This window comes from Sesamum indicum, linkage group LG13 (genome assembly GCF_000512975.1).
Source record: "Sesamum indicum cultivar Zhongzhi No. 13 linkage group LG13, S_indicum_v1.0, whole genome shotgun sequence".
Lineage (NCBI taxonomy): Eukaryota > Viridiplantae > Streptophyta > Magnoliopsida > Lamiales > Pedaliaceae > Sesamum > Sesamum indicum.
Genome location: NC_026157.1, coordinates 4,974,740 through 4,995,556, shown reverse-complemented (window position 1 = coordinate 4,995,556; position 20,817 = coordinate 4,974,740). Strand labels below are relative to the sequence as shown.

The 20,817-nt window shown below is 34.5% G+C and overlaps 3 protein-coding genes across 3 annotated transcripts; all 3 read left to right on the top strand.

The window, feature by feature from the left end:
- Window positions 1,174–5,834, top strand: LOC105176494. Its single transcript, XM_011099308.2, has 7 exons — window positions 1,174–1,517; window positions 2,413–2,498; window positions 2,861–3,007; window positions 3,159–3,267; window positions 4,283–4,406; window positions 4,571–4,841; window positions 5,290–5,834. The coding sequence occupies exons 1-7, from the start codon at window positions 1,391–1,393 to the stop codon at window positions 5,395–5,397; spliced, it is 972 nt and encodes a 323-aa protein (XP_011097610.1). The 5' UTR covers window positions 1,174–1,390; the 3' UTR covers window positions 5,398–5,834.
- Window positions 8,454–9,256, top strand: LOC105176507 (F-box protein At3g08750-like). The gene is made up of 2 exons (XM_011099328.1): window positions 8,454–8,740; window positions 8,818–9,256. Exons 1-2 carry the CDS (start codon window positions 8,454–8,456, stop codon window positions 9,254–9,256), a joined length of 726 nt encoding a protein of 241 aa, XP_011097630.1.
- Window positions 11,831–17,222, top strand: LOC105176491 (glucan endo-1,3-beta-glucosidase 6). The gene is made up of 6 exons (XM_011099307.2): window positions 11,831–12,121; window positions 13,703–13,805; window positions 13,917–13,979; window positions 14,627–14,686; window positions 15,372–15,642; window positions 15,919–17,222. Exons 1-6 carry the CDS (start codon window positions 12,089–12,091, stop codon window positions 17,033–17,035), a joined length of 1,647 nt encoding a protein of 548 aa, XP_011097609.1. The 5' UTR covers window positions 11,831–12,088; the 3' UTR covers window positions 17,036–17,222.

The window sequence follows — 20,817 nt, the reverse complement described above, 5'->3', positions numbered from 1 at the left end:
GAGATTATTTTATGAGATCAAAAATATAATTTTTTCTTGACATATTTATTTATTTATTCTTAAAAAATTTGCAAGTCTACCCTAAAAATAAGTTGACTTACAATTTAATGACTTACCTTAAAACATACATATATATATATTAAATTTATATACGAATGTTTATGTGATATAAGGAATAAAAATTAAAACATATATATAAAACGACCATTATGTCTTTGTTTATTATAATTGCTGGATCTATATTAATTATAATGAGAACCGTTAGATTTAATTAATTAATCTCAATTATTGAATTTTAAATTTATAAAATAATTTTCAAGGGTTTATGTTTATTAATTTTAAATATTTATTATAAAAAAATAAAACTATTATTTCAAAAAATAAATTAAATAAAATTAACACCCCATCCACCCTTTCCGTCACTAAATCCTCGGCCCCTACTCCCACCCGCCACGCCCCACATAAGGGGGCGACGGCGACTATGTTGTTCTGGGCGTGCGACATCCCTTAATTTGGGCGACGGCACAGTGCGGTGACCTTTAATTTTTTTTATAAATATTTTTATTTTCTAAATTGTAAATTTCAAAATAATTTAAATTATTTAAATCTAAAATAATTCATTTAAATTTTATTTAAATTTTTTTAACTAGATGATAATTTAAATTATCAATAATATTTTATAAATATTAATATTTATACTTGATAAAATATTTTAAGTTTGAAAAATAAAATTACTATATTAATTTTTGTACTATAATTTTAATTTAAGTTATAAAACATTGAAACTTTATATACTTTTGTCATATATTTTGTTTATTAAATAGATAAAAATACAAAAAATATAACCCGGAATAAGGAAAATGATGCATAAGTGAAATATATAGACACCATGAAGATATTTTAGTAAAAAACGTCCAAAAATAAGATCAAAATTAGCTAAAATCACCTCCAAACTTTCAAGAAATCGTGTAACGCACATTCCGTTGATTACTAATAGAATGTGTATTTTTTGTTGAATTTTACAAAATAGAAGAGATAAAATGTATTTTAGCCTAATTTGTGATGATTTGCCTTTTAAGGACATGATAGTCTTAAATGTGGAGGCAGGGGACAGTTGGGGAATTTCATAAGTTAAGAACAAATTGGAAGACTTTTTTCTTGTTGCTTCAACACATTCCTCTTCTTGGAGTCATCTAAACCAAAAACCTCTCACACTTTCAGAGAATGGAAGTTTGAGCTCTGAAACCCCTTTTGCAAGAAACAATTGTTACAGTCTCCAGCCAATTTCTATGCACTGGAGAAGTTTTTTGTTTGACGAGAATTAAGGTTTTTTTTTTTTGTTTTCATCTGTATGAAATTGAGCTCGAATTTTTGATTTTATCATCAAATAATGGAGGGTGAGCACTCTGAAGATTCACCGTTGGTGCCGCCGCCATTGATCACTGAGCCCTTGGAGATTGACCTCGAGGCCGGCCCTGATGAGCAAATTCAGTGCCGAATTTGCCTCGAAACTGATGGTAAAATTCCCTACTTTTGCTCAATTTCAGTTTTTAGGGTTATGTTCTTGCTGCTTGTTATGATTGTAGTGGAAAAATGTAGTCTTGCGGTGAGCTTCGGTTGTGAGCTTTTTTCAGTGTGCCTAGGAGCGCTGTATCTAAGAAGAGAGAATTGAGTGCACTTTCCGTAATTTGTAGCAAATTTGCTGAAGGAAAATTATATTATGTAGCTTGCTCGCAATGTCATTTATATTGTCGATTTATGATGCTGGCTGTCTTGGACTAAAAGTAGATAATTATACCTAAAATTTTTGAGTTGTGATGTTTAAAAGCTTTCAGATTTCAGGCGTTTACTCCCACAATAGCTGGCTGTCAAACAAGCCACCACCTCAAGATTGCTTGGTTTTCACTTTGGTTCTTTATGCTTATTTTGTTATTTCTAATAAGTATTTTGAGAACAAATTAGACATGGCTTCTCTGAATAATGCTTTTGGATTTTGTTCCTTGTTTACGCACATCATACATACTTTGCAGTTTAATTATGTTGTGTTAATGATGTTTTTACTATATAGGCCCACATGATTAAGGAAAATCAGAGAGCTGAATTCTGTCAGCACCATATGGAAATGAATTTGTTTGACATTCCGGCATGAAAATGACATTATTATTTCCCAATAGTAAATCGAAAGAAAATTAGCTTGCTTTCAACGTAAGAGCTGAGCTGTCTCTTCTGATCAGTTGAATCAAGAAATAGCTCATAGCAGAATTAAAAAATTCCGTTTCATGTCTTTAGATTATGCTTTGGTCTCCTATTGATTGGTAGAACTGATGATCCACTACTCGGACATTTCCCTTGATAGTAATAAATGAATAGTTTTTACAATTGATTTATGCAAATAAGAATATTCTGTATCAGGTAGAGATTTTATTGCTCCTTGCAAGTGCAAAGGGACATCAAAGTATGTCCACAGAGAATGTCTGGATCATTGGCGTGCTGTGAAGGTACATATAACTGTGAAGTTAATTTTGTTTTGATCTGTCATTGTATTTGTAGTTTATCTTGAAGTGGTTTGGTTAGCATTCTCAGATGATGCTCTGATGCCCCAAAAAATGTTGTTTCTATGTTCATGTGATGCTTATATATTCGCGTATTCTAAAGTTCAGCTGTTTTATAAAAACCGCTTATCAGTTCTTCTGATTTAAGCTGAAATTATCAAAGGACTGAGGCCCTCAAGTGGGACCATCCCTTGTTCTCTACTTGTTATTGTGTTAGTTAAAGTTCGATAAAACTGTATACCCTACTATTTTGGTAGGTTGTTAGTATGATGTCATTTAATTCCTTTGTCTTCTTTTTCTTCCTGCAGGAAGGGTTTGCTTTTGCTCACTGCACAACTTGCAAGGCCCCGTATTATTTAAGAGTCCATGTCATTGCTGATAGGAAATGGCGAACATTGAAGTTCCGATTTTTCGTCACTAGGGATATTCTATTTATCTTTTTTGCCGTGCAGCTGGTATGCCATTGGACTCTCTTTTTCAATTTATTTTATGTTTCTCACATCTATTTTGTTACTTGTATGTTGTTTTACTCAAGACTTTCTAGAGAGGAAGAATGTGGGTTAGATGTATTCCCTGACTAGCAAAATGCGTACTCTTTTTTTGCAGGTTATTTCTCTACTGGCATACTTGGTGTATTTTATTGATAGTTATCAGAAATTTTGGCTTCGTCTGACCTGGGGATTTGATGGAGAATTTAGTTTCTACTACATCTGTGGTAAAATATCTTGGGCTTAACATTTATAGTGGAAGCGATCTCCGTTTTCCTTGTCCTTTAGCCTTTATCGTTTTCCTTCAGTGAAGTGATGCTTCAGTAAATATAATTTTCTCTTCTTTTTTATACATTTATTGTGTATTTCTCAAGTTTCTCTTGTATGGAATCCTGGTTTACATGGTGAAACTGTATCAGACCACATGTTAGCTACAAGAACACTTGAATAGTATAGTTACATAAACAATCTTTAAACATTTCCAGTGTTGTATTTCTCTTTTGATTCAAAAAAATGCTTGCTTTCCCAAGATGAGTGCTCTGAACTTACACCTCCGTGTGAAACAAATAATATGTATTTGCTTGTTTACTTCACCAGATTTCTACTATAGAAAATGTTTAATCACAGAACTTCATAAAATTGCTTGCTAGTTGTTTATTGGAATGTTAAGTATGTTAGTTCATTCTATCATTACTTCTATATTAGCCAAAATGAAAGTTGCTCTCATTCTTGTGCAGTATGTTCCCCTTCTTCCTGCTAGCAGCCACTTATATACTTTGCTTGTGATCTTTCTCAGTTTCTTCCCCTCTGTATGCAAGAGTATCATGTCACATGTGATTATTTTTCTTTAATTCTCGTCTCTTATCGTTGCACATTTATATAGAAAATATTTGCATTTGGAACTTAAAAATTTAACAAGAAATATGGTGCTCTAAGCGTGCAAAGCATTAGTATAAGCAATGCAAACATAACTTATTTAGTTATATATATGTTAATTTATCTGATTATCAGCTTAGGAAAAATAAACTAAAGTTTCCTGCAGAATGCCTTCATGTTTCTCCGGCATGCGTATTATAAGTGCATAATTAAAACGATTACAGGATGCCTGTGATATAATTCTTTTATATGGATTATGGAATGTCTGTTTGAGTACCTTTAGTTGCTTGTTGTAGTAACTTATTTATCAGTGCGTGAATTTTGATGTTAATGTGACCAAGGCACCCAATTGTAAACTTTATGCAGGAGCACTATTATTTTTTGCGTTGCTTGGATTGTCTGGCTGCTTCATAACTTGTTATGATCGGAGAGTACGCAATGATCTAGCACAACCATGTCGAGAGTTGTGCCTTTGTTGTTGCCATCCTGGGTAAATAATCTCTGCTTTCATATGTTATTTTTTATATCATGAATGGGAGTATTTTCTCCTTATTTCAATTTCGCATAACATGGTTAATCTTTAGATGTAGACATTGGTTCCCAGAGATGTATTCTCAATGCTTCAAACATTACAGTTTCTGATCGTTTGTGCAGAGTATGCGCTGATTGTCATTTGCCTGGAACACTTTGCATGTGGACAGACTGTACTACATGCTTCGAAAGTTGTGCTAGTGCAGCTGGTGAATGTGGTTGCATGGGAGGTGCCGGTGAAGCCGGATTGCCATTGTTACTAATAATGGCTTTAGTCGTGCTCGGTTTATTTACCGTCATTGGTATATTTTACAGCGTGTTGGTGGCCACAATGGTTGGACAAAGGATTTGGCAGCGGCACTACCACATACTAGCAAAAAGAATGCTGACGAAAGTGAGTTAGCATGGCATTTCATTTATTATGTCTTAAAATGTCTATTCAGCCTATAGTTCTCACTTTCTTGACATGTGGTATTAACAATGCCCTTATTGATAAAAACTTTTACCAGGGGTAAAATTATAATTTTACAACGATTTATAGGTGCACTAGTATAAATAGTTGATAGGTGGCCTTTTAATGTAATACACACAAAACTATCCTAGTCGATCTTGAACAATTCTGGACATAGAAGAATTCTCCTAACCACGTAAATCTTGTGTTTATCGTTTACTTTTTCTTCAGATTTTCTGTACTAACATTCTCATATTTATGAGTTTATGTGTTTTGAGGTTCTATTACTGTATGAAATAGGAACACGCTTCTATCACCCAACTGCAACTTTCTCTATTGAAATGCGTTGATTAATTTTAATTTTGAATGCCCTTTTCTGTTTATCATTTAGGAGTATGTTGTTGAGGATGTTGATGGTGAGATGACTGGAGCCGATTGGTCTCCCCCGCCTCTTCCGTCTGAGCATGTCCAGCAGCTGAAAGCACTAGGACTTCTATGAACGGCCGATTTGACAAGTGGTGATATTCACAGAGACGGACTAACTCTGCTCCTTTTAGGTTGGCACCTAAGTCTTTGCAATTTAATTATGAGAAATCAACGACGTGAAATGCATTGATGTTGTTCAAATATGTTGATAATCCAGTATGAGGAAATGTATAACTTGTATGAGTGTGACTGATATAATCCCTATCTGTTTCTTTACTTTGTGAAAAAGGAAATGATTGATGGCATATGTAATCTGTGAAATGCAAACTCTGATTATGGCTAAATTGCCGTATATCATCAGTTACACTAGCAATGATCTTCTGCTAAGCATTTGTGATGTTCAGACAGGAGGCTGAGTCGCGTCGTGATTGTTGTTATTACTGGTATTATGTGTTGGGTAAATGTAAAGGTGTTTTGGTTTATACTTGTATGAATGGACTTTTTTCTTTTGATATGCCTTATCTCACGAGCGGATGAATCACTCTAACCTCCTCTCCGCTTCAATGATTTTAGTTCTTCAATCAATATTGTATTCAACCTCACATTCTCAAATTCTCCAAAGTTATTCGGTGCTTCTTCATTTATACTTTATTACTAGGGGAGATATGCTTTTTGGCGTCTTAATTTTTTTGGTTTGCCATTTTATTTTTTTTTTTATAATTTAATTTGAGTTTCTTATTTTTTTAATCCAATTTCCCACTTTCCCATGATCTTTTAGTAGTTCCTTTTTTTTAAATTTTCATGCATCTTTTTCTCATCTCTATCTTTTTTTTTATTTTTTTATCATCACTTTCTTATGAATATAAAACTAATTTTATTTTGTATATATTTATTAAATAGTAAGAAAAATTATAATTAATATTAAAAAATCACGCAGAGTGTGCCATAAACTACTAGTCAGATAATTAATAGTATTTTGAGATGTCGGATCCTTGGTATGTTCAATGTGATTGGGGAAATGTAGCAAATGATGTATTACCTAAGTTGGTTGATTCCCTACTTATATCAGAGTTTCATAAATTTGTAACTCACTTCAAATTCTCTTTTTATCTTATCAACTAATGGTGAGAGAGATCCAAACCGAATTCATCTCATCAGCTGACAATAAGAATGCCTCCAATCATACAATTATCTTTTGTTAAATATTCAACAATCTAAATATCCAAACACTTCCTTCTCTTAGCAAAATTATAAATATATGCTCAGAGGGGTTAATGTAATGTATCTTAAAAAATATTTATGTAGATTTTACCAAAAGTAAAGAATATATTTGTAATTATTATTATAATTTTAATATTAGTACCCATAATTTTATATCAAATTAAACGTGTTTGTACATTTAGATGTAATTTTAAAGAATATCGATGTGAAATTTCCTAAAAAAGGTGAATGAAGTAGTGATGTGAATTTTTGGAGAAGTTTCCGCTGGTTTCCATTCCACGGCACATTGTTTTAGCTGAACCTGTTCTCCTCCATCCATTTTGCACACAGACCACTTTAATTAAGGGTAAATTGCAACTTGTCCTCTTTATTAAAATTACAAAAACAAGTTATCTTTCTGTATTTTTTAAAATATAGTAATTTATTTTTCCATATTTTAAAAATGAAGCAAACCTCCCTACTCAGAGGTAAATTACTTCATCTTTTAAAATATAGAGGGTAAATTGTTATTATTTTTCACGAGAAGTAATTTATTTATTTTCAATATTGATAAATTATTATTTATCCCTTTAATTTAACTACTTTTTATTTTATATATATTTATATGTATATGTATATAATATATATGTTGATTGTTGAATAATTGGAGTTGTTTACAAATATTTAGAGACGGATTTGAGTAGTTTAATGTTTCCCAGTGTGGATAAGGACAACACGAAATAGCACATTGTAACTCAATTTCCTGGAGAAGTGGTCGGCATTCTGACCACAGAAACCAACCAGCTGCTCAGCCCACAACAAAATTTAATGTCCAAAACCAACAAACACCTCAAAAGAAGAGATATGTCATCATCTTCTACTCTACACTTCAACTCCCCATCAATAAATATACAATTCAAACCCCCAACGATTATATGGGAAATATACGAAGAAACCTATATCAGCGAGCAGAGGCAGACATTTGTATTTAATGGCGGACATAGCAATGTTGGTTGCGGAGGCAACTCCCCATCAATAAATATACAATTCAAACCCCCAACGATTATATGGGAAATATACGAAGAAACCTATATCAGCGAGCAGAGGCAGACATTTGTATTTAATGGCGGACATAGCAATGTTGGTGGCGGAGGAGTACGAGAGGAGGGTGAAGAGTTCGAGGAATGCTGAGGTTGATCTGTCGTCGTTGGTTTCTAATTGTGTCGGATTTCTTGGGGGGCAGATCAATTTGAGACGGGTTTCGTCTGTTTGGATCAAAGAGAAGGTCATGACAGTTGTAATGGTTTTGGAACCGAAATCCCAGATGAGTGTTGCTGCTACCGATGGCTTCTTTTCTGCTTAGATTAGACAGACAACCTCAAGAGTTACGTTTCTTAATATGCATCATCTATGTATATATTCGTATGTTTGCTTACCTACAGCTCTGTATTTTTTATGAAATTACTCCCTTTTCTTCCATGTTACTACGTTTTGCTTTTCGATTGAATGATTTGGAATTTAAGAGAAGATTTCGAAAAAGAAGGGAAAAAAAAAGGGATAATTAAACTTAAAGTCATTCGAAAACACAAAATTATATTTTTTCCAAATAAATTTTGAAGTTATAGTTATATATTTTCTGAAAGGTCTCCGTTTATATTTTATGTCCTTCCGATATATTTTTGTAAATATAAATTAAAAATTATTATACAAAAATATTTAATTAAAATTTTATATAATTTTTTTATTAATATCAACATTTCTCGATCAAATTTGAATTTATGAAGGAAGTGGGTGTGTATTTTTAAACCATATATACATATAGGTAGATAGGATGTTGTTTCCTGCTTAATCTCAACTTCCGGTCCTATAACTAACCACTGCCCCAGAGAACAACACTTGACTCCAACTTCACACAGATCGTAACATTACATGGGCAACTCCGGCGAACTTCCGGCGCCCCTGCCGGAGGACATCATTCGCGAAATTCTCCACCGTCTGCCGGTGAAATCCCTTGTTCGATTCAGCAGCATAAACAATTCATGGCGAAAGCTACTCCTGTCAGATCAAAGTTTCGTGTACTCCCACCTTGAACATGCAACAAACAACAACGTCAATCGCCTCACCGATGTTTTGATCTACAGCAACTGCTACCCTGATTATCTCCCAACTTCCACAATCTCGGACGTGGAGACATCGTCGTCAAGCTCAAGAACACGGCGTTGCATAATCCATTGCATCTTCCCCAGGATTTCTTGGTCGCAGGTTGCTGTAATGGAATTATATGTTTGTACAGGAAAGGGCTGTTTCTGTGGAACCCAGCGCTGCGAGAGTGCCGGGCTCTTCCTACCTGGGCGGACAGGTGGTTTCCTGATTTAGACTTCATAGTTTTCGGCTATGATTGTCGGAATCAAGACTACAAAGTCCTGAAAAAGCATAGGGGTTTGAAACGGGCCGAATTATACAGCCTGAATCGAAACTCCTGGAAGTTAATCAGTTGCGACGGTCTCTCCGTCAAGAACAAACCGGAGCGCTTCACTCCACCTTCCCTGGAACTCGACGGGCGACTGTACTGGATCTCTGAGTGCATAGGCGTCGGATCAGTTCGTTCGTTGATATCGTTCAATATCTCTACAGAAAGATTCGACGAGTTCCCGATTCCCGATTCCCGATTCCCGATTCCCGATTCCGTCCCTCCGATCAAACCCTGTGGGGCTCTAGGAGTGTTCAAGTGATGCATCTCAGTCCTTACACGCAGAGAAGAAAACAGACAAGAATACGAGGTTTGGTCGATGAAGGAATACGGGGTGTCGGAGTCTTGGACGAGGGCTCTTGTCGTAACACGGGAAGGGAGACTTATAGAATCGGGTATCCGGCCGGGTTTACTGAGAACGGGAAAATAGTGGTGCAGTGGCCGAGTGGGGCGTGTTTGTATGATCCGTCGCTAAAGTGGTGGGAGAAATTTGATATGGAGACGAATTTCTACCCGACGTACAAGTTTTTCGTCGGTGAGTATGTGGAGAGTTTGGTTTCGGTAATGCCGCGACGCCGGAGCCGGAGATGCCGACTGCTTTCGCCACTTAGGAAGTTTCCCAGTGGATTTTTCAAGTGTTTCTTGTGCTTAGAGTAGTCACAAATGAGCTTTCACAACTTTTATTACACGAAATTCTTGCTAGAATTAAATTTAATTAGATTTGAACTAATTTTATAATAAGTATAATATAATTCTTGTGTGATTAATATATAACTTTAAATATATCACTCATGATTGGATCTTCTTATTAGGCTTTGTTTTCATTCTTATATATATATATATTTTATTTTTCATATTTTTAAGTGAATTGATAACTGTTTTAAAATGTGTATAAAAAGTAGTGTATGTCTCGACGTCCACTAGTCGAATTAATTCCAAACTTAAACACGTATAAGATTATGTCTATTTAAATATATATGACGGTCTAATTTGAAATAACATGGCCTAATTGAATGTTGCATTATTTTGAACCTTGCTGATTACGGATCAAATATGATATCTCAATATTTGTATAACAAAAATATCCAAAACTTCATCAAATATAGTCTTTTATCGATTTAATCATATCTAATGATTTAATAAAAAAAATTTATGCCCAATAATAATTCAAATTAATTTAAGCAATAATATATTCGTATCAACTCAAATCATTTACGTGCTCTGCACCTGTCCAAACTTAAGGTAAAAAGACCAATAACTTTTACAACCCCCAGCCAAAAAAAAACACACACACACACTCGCTAGTATGTGTTGTCCAAACCATTGAAGAAGAGTTTGTATGATGATCACAAGACCATCCAAATCGCATGTGGACATAATTGTCCTTTACAATGAGTCCAAAAATACTAATAGGGTACATAAAATTATGTGCTTAATATTTGTACCATATTTATTAAAAAAAATAGTAAAATAATGCTTGTCCCATATTTTGTTAAGCATTTTAATAAGAAAGTGCTTTGTACATCTGATTTGATTTAATTTCCCTGAAATTAATTGTACTACTCACTGTATAATATATTTTATTTTTGTAAAATGTCAAGATTTCTAATTAAAAGCAAATTCTTTATGATACCAACCTCGTTTTACTAATAATAATGTGACATCATTAATTATTAGCCCCTACTTTTAATTATTTTATAATATAAAAATACTAAATTTTTTCTAAAAACCTGTAGTCAGGTTCTACAATAAAATATATATTAGCGATAAAATATCAAGTCATAATTTTAAAAGTTGTCTCAAATTGCATATATATATTGAGTGATAATAATTTTGTTCTTATCACAATAAATTATTAATTATATGAATTGTATATAAAATTATCATTATAAATAATTAGTAACAGATTTATAATGATAATTTAGTGGCAACACATATTGATAATATTAATATTAAAAATAAAAAATATATAATAATCATTCATACATTTAATACACAGAGCAGTGATCGTAACGTGAATTGGCACTCATAATTACTTAGCATTTGGCATCAACATTGAATGCCAAAACACCATACTACCCAAAAAGTCGAATCATCATTTTGATTTGCTGATTAATATGATTATGATTAAGTATCAAGAAACAATATAATAAATAAAAACATATTTAGTTCAATATTGGTAAAGGTGTTGGTGTGACTCAACAACACCTCATTCATGTCCCAATGGATATGATCCCAACTTTCCTTAAAAGGGAAAGAAAAAGGCAACTATTTAGTTCTATTTTTTTTTTAATTTTACCAAAGAAATAATTAGATATTTTAATTTGTACTATATAGTTGAATGATACAGAATATATTAATATTTTATTTTAAAGAATGATAGTATTTGGATTTTCTATTAAAAACTTATTAATTGTAAGAAAATAAAACCAAAATATTAAATATGTCGAGTTATTTTTTATATTATTATTTTTGGTGATGCACGTATTTTAATTCGGGAATGAATTTTGTTAATTATCATATGCTTTTTATGAAATTTATAATATTTTCATCCTCTTCAGTCTTCAACATTTTTGTACTTTTTAACAAAAAAATTTATGTAAAAACTTAATATTAAATCTAATTAACTTTTTTTTTTATTTCAGAACGAAGAGAGTAGCTAAATCATAAAAAAAAAGCTCAATAATAATAATAATTAAGAAAAAGAGATCCCACAAAAGAAAAAGCGAGAGAGAGAGAGAGAGAGAGAGAGAGAGAGAGAGAGGGCGTTTGATGGAACAGAAAGGACAGCATCAGCCATCAAGAATCTTATCGAGTTTAGGACATTGGACAGCAAAAGTCCCACTCTCAAAAATTCACTGGTCCCTCCTTTTTCTCACTTCTCTCTCTCTCCCCTGCAATTTGAGCTAACATAGAAAAGCACTGGTTACTACCACAGCTACACTCTTTTACAGCTTACCATTTGCTCAAATGAACTGAGCATCACCTCACCTCACTTCACTTCATTTCTTTTTCTTTACAAGATCTATTTTTTATTTTCTTTTAACTCTCTTTAATTATCTGTTCTTCCCCAAGAAGTAGAGATCTACTCCAAATGTTTCGCCCTCTGCTCCTCTTCTTCCTTCTGGTAAACCACCTCTCCCTCTCTCTCTGTCTTTTGTTTTTGTATTTTTTGGGTTTTAATAAAAAAGGGGAGCTGAGAGGATATGCCCGGAAAGGCCTGAACATGATGTTACTTTTCTGAACTTTTTTATTACACACTGGATAAGCAAACAGTGATTTTTGGGTTTTTCTCATTTCTTGTAATTATCGAGTTTTCTTTAAGCAGGGAAGTGTTCTATATTATGTTAGTTGATGTTATGGGTCCTGACCAGAGGCATTAGAGTTTGGGTTCTTCGTGAAAAGAAATAAGAGCGGACTGATTTCATTTGTTTTGTATCAGAAATCGTTGGTAGTGCATTTACCCTATTTTGGCAATAAGAATATAAAGATGAATTAAGACATCTCCTTTTTGGGAATGTTTACGGCAGGAATTCGATTGAGCTTGATGGAGTATGTTGTAATAATATTTAGTGCAAGAAAATATTAGAACCAAGTTCTGGTAAAAATGGGCTTTTGATTTGCAACTGTTTTATGTGGTTCCTGGGTAGCCAGAAATGTAGTAGTTTTGTCTCATTAAATTGAATCTCGGCCCCAAAAAAATTAAGCATATTAAGTAAATATGATGGAGTTAAAAGTGAGAATTTAGGCTGCATCTTCCATGACCAGGCTAACTTCAGTTCCCAAGTCTCAGTTTGAGGTTTTTGGAACTGCTTATGCTAAATGACCACCTTGTTTAAAAGTTTATATTATTACATATGCCCCCTCACATGCTGCCGGTATTGTTTTTTGTCAAGTCTTACACGTGAAACTCTATTTTTCATAAATGGGTAGTAGTGAGATTCTGATCCTGGATGTCTTGTTTGGCCTGACTCTATTCTCATACCAAATTGAATGACTACCTCATCTAAAAGTTTAAGCAATTAGAAAGAAGAATCATCTATTATTGATATCTCCAGCAGCTTCCCCCCTAGGCTTTGATGCTTAAATGGTTGCCGAATGCCCAATTCATGTGTTTACCAGAGTAAACATACTCTTTCCACAAAATTACATGAATTGTGTTGTAATGCTGCTCTTCTTGTCAGCATTTGTATAATAGTTGTGCTTACAACAGAGCCCCTTCTGTTATGCACTCTCACAACCACTTCACTTATGGATGAACCCCTCTCTTTTTTCTGAAAAATTCCAAAACTAGTGCTTTCGAGAACTCACTACCTTCTCCCATAATGATAGTTGAGTGTTTTTTTCCCCCTCCTCGAGATAGCTCACTAACAACTCTATTTAAAGAATTTATTACAATTGAAACTTCATTCTTCACCTCATAACCGTACACTCAATCATATTTGTCTGCTGTACACACAGGAGTATTTCATAAAACACCAAGAAATAGCTGGCAAGGTTGTATGTACGAACTTGAGGCTTCTTAAATGAACGACCTTAATGTGGACTCTTTTCATTTTGTATGCAAAATGCCACAAGACATTTAAAGTGGAAAATTTTAGCATAATCAACAAGATGCTTTGTTTAATTATATTTTGTTTTCTATTACAAAGTTCATTGATGACGAAATTTGAAATTTTGTTGATTGCTCCTGCAACCCCTGTCTCAGCTGTTAGGGACTCGGGCGAACGGGTGGACACTTGGTAATCATGGGAGTGGGAAAGTGTTTTCATTCTTCAGTCGATTCTGGAGTGAGTCTGTCGCTAACAGAGGTGACATTGGCATTTTCTCTATGTTGCTTTGATTCTCCATCTTCTCATCTTTCAAGAGATTATTTCTTGAGCTTTCTTTTGGAATACTAAAATATCCACTGCCTTATACAGATGTTGATGATCCTGCATCATTGAACTTGGACAAAGTGAGTGCTCTTAGTCAACCCAAGGCAGGTACTTGCCCTTGGATCAAGCTTATCCTTAGAGATAAATTGCACTTTGTTTAGCGTGGGTTATATCTTTATTCTTTGCAATGTGGATCAAATAATTTCCTTAGATGCTGCTATTTTTCTGTGTTTTTCAGTCTCAAGATAAAGGATTACTTTACGTTGGTTCCGTCTTCTGTTATTGCTTGCTATCCTATGAAATGCGAAGCTCTCGTACTTTTTATTATAGTTATAGCTTCAAGCACGTACCTCTCAATGACTTTCCTGATATTCGGTCCAAAGTTATTGTTGCTAACTTCTGTTTGTTTTGAGGTAGTTGCTGTCTGGGCTTAGTAGGATTATCATGTAATAAATCATTTGGATATGTCATTTTCTTTGGTAACAAGTGTTTTACTGCTACCATTACATGGCACTTTCATTAAATTTCTCAGTCGTCGGCAGAAGATAGATGACTGTGACTTTTTTGTTTAATTTTTCTCTCTGTTGTGGACTAACAAAAGCCCGGAGATTTAGGGACATCTCAAGTTTTGTTTTTACAGTCATCCATTATGCTTGAGTTGGGATTCTCACTCTTAACTCACTAATATGATGGGGCTTTTTCACTATTTTTCTTTACCAAAAAATAAATTCTCTGATGTTTATGTCTATATGCAGATTCCCGGAGATTATCGTCTAGCCCAGCCAAAACGAGTGCCATCAGTCATGCTGTGGCAGGTATTTCCTATTTCCATCTCCCCAGTTCAGCATCATAAATATTTTAGTATTGAGAGATTGTGCCGAATTGTTTAATTAATGTGCTTGCCTTGAGAAAATCACGAGGAGTCCTCTGTTGCACCCTGTTGTCAAGTGGCTTTATTTCCTGGTAATGTGTTATCCCTATGTGTAGAACACATTCCTTATAACATGAAAAATAAGTTCGAGGCTGCTGTGAAAATTAATTGTGTAACATTAACTGCAACCACTTGTGTATAATCGCATTTTTGTCATTGCATGCAAGAGATAATGAAGTCCCTCACATCTAAAAGTTCTGATCTATAAAGATGCCAATGGAACCGATACTTCATAACAACTGCAAAATATTGGAGTGTAGAGCCCGGCCAGGTCTGAACTGGTTTGCTAGGGGTCTATTTTTAAGTTTACAGGTGCCTTAGTTTGATACAGTTGATAGCGGTTGTCTGTTGTATCTATACAATCATTTTATCCAAGTACGAGAAACTTGAGTGAGTGATGACGAGCCGTTCATCTCTGAACCACGTAAAATCTCTGTGTTGTTCTGTTTTGGTTTCTCCTTTGCTTCTGCGCATCAGTTTCTCGTTGGTTTAAACAATATCAATTTTTCTTGGGAAGTTGTTTGGGGGTCAAACACCAATTCTCTTATTACTTGTAATGTTGCATCCAGTGGGTGGCATAGGTGCCAACTGGGGCTCACAGTCGTCTCACCGCCTGCCACCTGATAAAGTGGTGAGGATGCTAAGAGAAAACGGCATTCAAAAAGTTAAGCTTTTCGATGCTGATTACGACACATTAAAAGCTCTGGGTGGGTCGGGGATCGAGGTCATGGTTGGCATTCCCAATGACATGCTTGCAAATTTTGCCAGCAGTTCGAAGGCTGCTGAAAAATGGGTTTCACAGAACGTCTCCCATCATCTCACCTCCAATGTGCTGATCAGGTCAGTCTATTGCCTCCTATGCAAGTTAACAGTTCTATAGTGTGATTCTTGTGTTGATTGCTACGAAAGAAAGCAGCTGCTGGAAGTGTTGAATGAATTATCGTCATGTTCTTTTCGAGTTTATGTTGGGGACTGAAAGAATGAAGTAAAATTGTGTGCAAAGCAAGAGAGCAAATCAAGAGATACGAACACAGAGTTTGACATGTTATGGAGATAAATGATGTGGATGGTTTCGGCTTCAGTCACTTAAAGTAACCAAATCCGATGATTTTATAGGTACGTAGCTGTTGGAAATGAACCTTTCTTGGAGACATACAACGGAAGCTTTCTCAGGACAACTTTCCCGGCTCTCAAAAATGTTCAAGACGCCCTGACAAAAGCAGGCCTTCGCAACCAAGTAAAGGTCACTGTCCCCCTCAATGCCGACGTCTACACCACGGCAAGTGGCTTGCCATCTGGAGGTGATTTTCGAGCTGATATTCATGATTTCATGATCCCAATTGTCAAGTTACTGAGTGATAATGCAGCCCCATTTACGGTCAACATATACCCCTTCATAAGCCTCTACACAGACTCCAACTTCCCTGTCGAATATGCCTTTTTTGATGGGAACGCTACACCTGTGAACGATGGAGGTACGAGTTACTACAACATGTTTGATGCCAACCACGACACTCTTGTCTGGGCATTACAGAAGAATGGGTTTGGAAATTTACCTATTATAGTTGGCGAAATCGGCTGGCCCACAGACGGTGATAAGAATGCCAATGTAGAATACGCTCAGCGGTTCAACCAAGGCTTCATGACTCATATATCAGGTGGAAAGGGAACCCCCATGAGGCCTGGCCCGATCAACGCTTACCTATTCAGCTTGATCGATGAGGACCAAAAGAGCATTCAGCCCGGAAACTTTGAGCGCCACTGGGGAATATTTAGGTACGACGGCCAACCTAAGTACGGCCTCAACCTCGGCACGACGAGTTCAGGAACTCTGGTCCCTGCAAGAAACGTGAGCTACTTGGACAGCAAATGGTGTATAATGAAGCCAAATGCAAGGCTCGACGACTCTCAGGTCGCTCCGAGCGTGAGCTACGCTTGTGGGCTCGCCGACTGCACTGCTTTGGGTTATCAGACGTCATGCAGCAATTTGGACGCACGGGGGAATATTTCGTATGCGTTCAACAGCTACTATCAGCAGAACAATCAGCTCGACGAAGCCTGCAAGTTCAACGGCCTCGGGACGATAACGAGAGCGGATCCGACCACCGGAACCTGCAGGTTTAATATCATGATCAAGGCATATTATAGTGGTGCAGGAAGAATTTCAGGCTTTTCTCGGAAGACATTGTCGTTGGCTCTGGGACTAACCATCTTTTTCTTGATTTATTTGTGAGTTTGATGGTGGGGAGAAGGTTGCTAGCATTCAATGTGAAAACTGCCCATGATTTTCTTCTTTTTTTTTGTTTTTGTCTTAATTTGGAGGGGTTGGGATTATTAGCATTTGATGGGAAGTTTGTAGGGTTGGGATAAGATATTGTTCCCAAGTGCTTAATGCCTAATCAATGGAGAATTTGGAATTATTTCCTAATTATTTGATTATTAGAGCATGGTTTTTGTTGCATAATTTGAAGAGAAATGCATCGCAACCAAGAGAATGTGCATTTGAGTCCTATGGACGTGGGTATCACTATCAAAAATTGCTATAATTCACTACGACTTTAAAAATATAGTAAATCAATATTATTTACACAATGATTACATAAAATTGATGTGAGAATTTAAAATTTGATGGTTAATCAACATTTGCTATAATTTTATTTGAGGCCAAAATATTTTTCCACAGTTTTTAGTTGTAGCAATATTTTGGCATTACTCGTAGAAATATCGACTAATAGTCTCATTTAGCCGTAGTTAATTAGTACCGTCATAATTTTTTTATTTTTAACTATAATAAAAAAGCCATATTTCTAGTGTATATAGTTAACTTTTCACAAGTCCCTACAACCACCAAGTAAGATGCATTAATCAACATTACAAAGCCATCACTGTAATTTGTAAAACATTACAAAAACATCCCTATAATTTGTAAAATATTTTAAAAATAAACCCTATAATTTTTTAAAAACATTAAAAAAACATCCATGTCACCATACTTTTTATCTGTCTGTCATAAAAGACCAAAGCTTATCATAAGTGAAGCCTCCCAACATAGTCTCCAAACATTAAAAGAAGAATCCCCAACTATCCTTACATTCAACTTACACCACAACAAAGGTCACCGGATACAACCTATTATTTTTATCCAATCCCATAGCAGCAAGCAGCACCCCACCATATGGTCCCTTCATATGGCAACAATCAACTCATAATTTGGGACGATTCTTTTGCATATTTGATTAAGGGTGTACCAAAATGGTTATAAATTGTACCTCATTTTGGAATACATTTCACCATCATTTCTGGGACATCCATTGCAACACATATAGGAACGGTTGGGTTAGGACTATTACTAATTCTAATATAATGTTCCAAACAGAGTTCCAATTATTTACCGTTACTATTTTAGAACGGTAGTTGGAATGGTTTAGTAACCATTTTTTTGCAACTCGTCTTGGAACGGTTTGTCCGTTTTAAATTTTTAACCCAAAAAAAATGTTGAACATAATGTCATGTTTCAATGTCCGTTCCTTCTATGTTCCAAAAATTGTTCTAAGATGAAACATGCTTTGAAACTGTTGCCTAACAGTGACAAATCCCGCCTTTTTTTATAGTGTACAAATGAAATTCTCATCGTGGCTCTTGTGGAAGGGAGAATGGTTCTTGTGGCATGAAAGGAAGTTGGAAGTATAAGGAAGGTAAGGGGTCTTTTGCCAGGCAGGAAAAGTATAATGGCAATTTTTTTTTTCTCTTCTAATTATTTTTTATCTTGCCTGATTATTATTTTTGAAAAAGAAATTTAAATGAGGACAAAAGTGAAAATTTCTTAAATTCCTTAGTCAACCTTAGTCAGAGGGGTGTGTTTGTAATTTTCATAGTAAGAGGGGGGAATCTGTATATTTTTTTGGCAATAGAGGAGGTCAAGATAATTATTCCTAATTTTTTACTTCTAATACAATGACAATTAATTGGGATAATTACACTCCTTCCCATTGAGTTTTGGTATAACTACGTACACATAAGTCTCATATGGTTTGAAAAATTATATTTAGTACCCTTGAGGTTTGTTTCCATCTAACAAATGGGTCCATCCATTAGTCTAAATTCAATGATTTTTTTATATTAATTAAAAATTGATATTTACCACCAACTGGCTTATTGTAGGTCATATAATTTTTTACTAACTAAACTATCCTTTTGGCAGTGAAAATATATTGCCTCACATGCATTAAAGTGTGAATATGCATAAGGGTAATTTGATCATAAAAAGATTTATTTGACCTGCAGTAAATCAGTAATAAGTCTATTGGGAGGAAATATAAATTTTTATCCAGGCTTCTTATTAATATTAGCAAATTCGATGAATTTTGTCTAATGAGAGTACTTATTTGTTAGACGGAACAAGACCTTAGGAATACTAGATGTATTTTTTCAAGCCACATGAGGATTCACATATAATTACACCAAACTTTATAAAAGAGGAGTGTATTTATTTTTAATTAAAATCATATTTTTTGTAGCCAATAAAACAAGGACAAACAAGCACAAGTTATATATTTATTTTTGTTTAAGTTGTTGTTGGTTGGAGAGACATTATAAGTATAGTTTAGGTTAAACAAAATAAAAGTTGGTGATGATGATCATGATAAGTGCAAAACACACCTACAAGAAAGTGAAAAACTTGAATTATGCATTAGCTTTTTGGTATATGGGCACATAGTCAATAATATTAAAATAAGAGTCCAAGCTTTTGAAAAAGGATAGTGACACTTTAAATGAAATGAGTAAGACCCCAATTGCTAAGAGTTGAAAGTAAGAGGAGCACATTGGAATTGATGGGAGTTGCTTTGAAAATCCAATGGGCCATTGGATTTGCATCACATATATAATTTAAATAAATAAGAAACTTGATCACAATATCATTTTTGCTTTAATGGTAAGGTTGAGACGTGAGAACATGTAAGTTTTATTAAATAAATATTTTAAATTCGAGTTTCATGTATATTTACAATAATAGTTGGTAGTTGCTTTATTCATATGTTCCGTAAGTACTAGGATCGAATACCACGATCAATATCTGCATAATACAAGTCTAACTTGTGGTATAATATTAAGCTTTACATTCTTTTATGTATATTAAAAAACCATTATATATAAATATATATACTTGAAAAAGAAAAATTGAAAATGGTCATGATTTGCATGATAAGTACAATACAGCTCTATGTCCACATTGTCAATAGCTTATTAAATAAATATAACCCAAAGTCCACGGCCAGTTTTGGTTTTTGTAAAGGATTATGACCCTTTTCTCGGAATTAGCTATCCAACCATACTTGATCATTGTGAAGATTTTATATTTTTATTATTTCATTTAATATATAAAAGAAAGAAAAATAAACTGATCGAAATTGACATTTACTTGGACTGATTAGTCTGAATAAGAAAAATAATATATAGTAGTAGTGTGTTTATTTTGAGGTGTGGGGGCTCGCCAAGTCCTGCCCAAAATATAACTCAACCAATCAAAAATAGTAGTTGAGTTATAGACTGAATCGGATAAGGAGGATTCTTACTCCCTTTCCCCGGCTGATCCCCCTCCACCCCCTACTTTCTTGCTCGCTTGCTGTCTCATTGCCTGTTGCCCCCTTCCTTTTTTCTTCTTCGCCCCGCCTTCTTTTTCCCTCTATTTATTCTCATATTGTATATATAAGTGTAATTGATAATTTAATAAAAGTAATCAATCCACGTAAACTGCCTATAATTAATATTAGGTTTTTCTTATCACAATTATTTATTTTAATATTTAAATAACTCATATAATAAAATAAACGGGAGTTAATAAATATTAGAGATGAGTAAGAGCACACTTTGTGAGGAGTTGAAAGTAAGAGGAGCCATTGAAATTGGAAGCTTTGATTTGAATATCCAATTATGGTGTGTGGGCCTTAATTTGGACAGCCTAAACCCTATGACTCACACTTTGTTTAATGGGAAAATGCCCCCCCCCCCCCCCCG

Coding starts and splice junctions, on each gene's coding strand:
- LOC105176494 (XM_011099308.2), top strand. CDS start 1,391: ATGGAGGGTGAGCACTCTGAAGATTCACCGTTGGTGCCGCCGCCATTG. Junction 1,518..2,412: donor AATTTGCCTCGAAACTGATG/GTAAAATTCCCT, acceptor ATTCTGTATCAG/GTAGAGATTTTATTGCTCCT. Junction 2,499..2,860: donor ATCATTGGCGTGCTGTGAAG/GTACATATAACT, acceptor TTCTTCCTGCAG/GAAGGGTTTGCTTTTGCTCA.
- LOC105176507 (XM_011099328.1), top strand. CDS start 8,454: ATGGGCAACTCCGGCGAACTTCCGGCGCCCCTGCCGGAGGACATCATT. Junction 8,741..8,817: donor TCGTCAAGCTCAAGAACACG/GCGTTGCATAAT, acceptor ATGTTTGTACAG/GAAAGGGCTGTTTCTGTGGA.
- LOC105176491 (XM_011099307.2), top strand. CDS start 12,089: ATGTTTCGCCCTCTGCTCCTCTTCTTCCTTCTG. Junction 14,687..15,371: donor CATCAGTCATGCTGTGGCAG/GTATTTCCTATT, acceptor TGTTGCATCCAG/TGGGTGGCATAGGTGCCAAC. Junction 15,643..15,918: donor ACCTCCAATGTGCTGATCAG/GTCAGTCTATTG, acceptor ATGATTTTATAG/GTACGTAGCTGTTGGAAATG.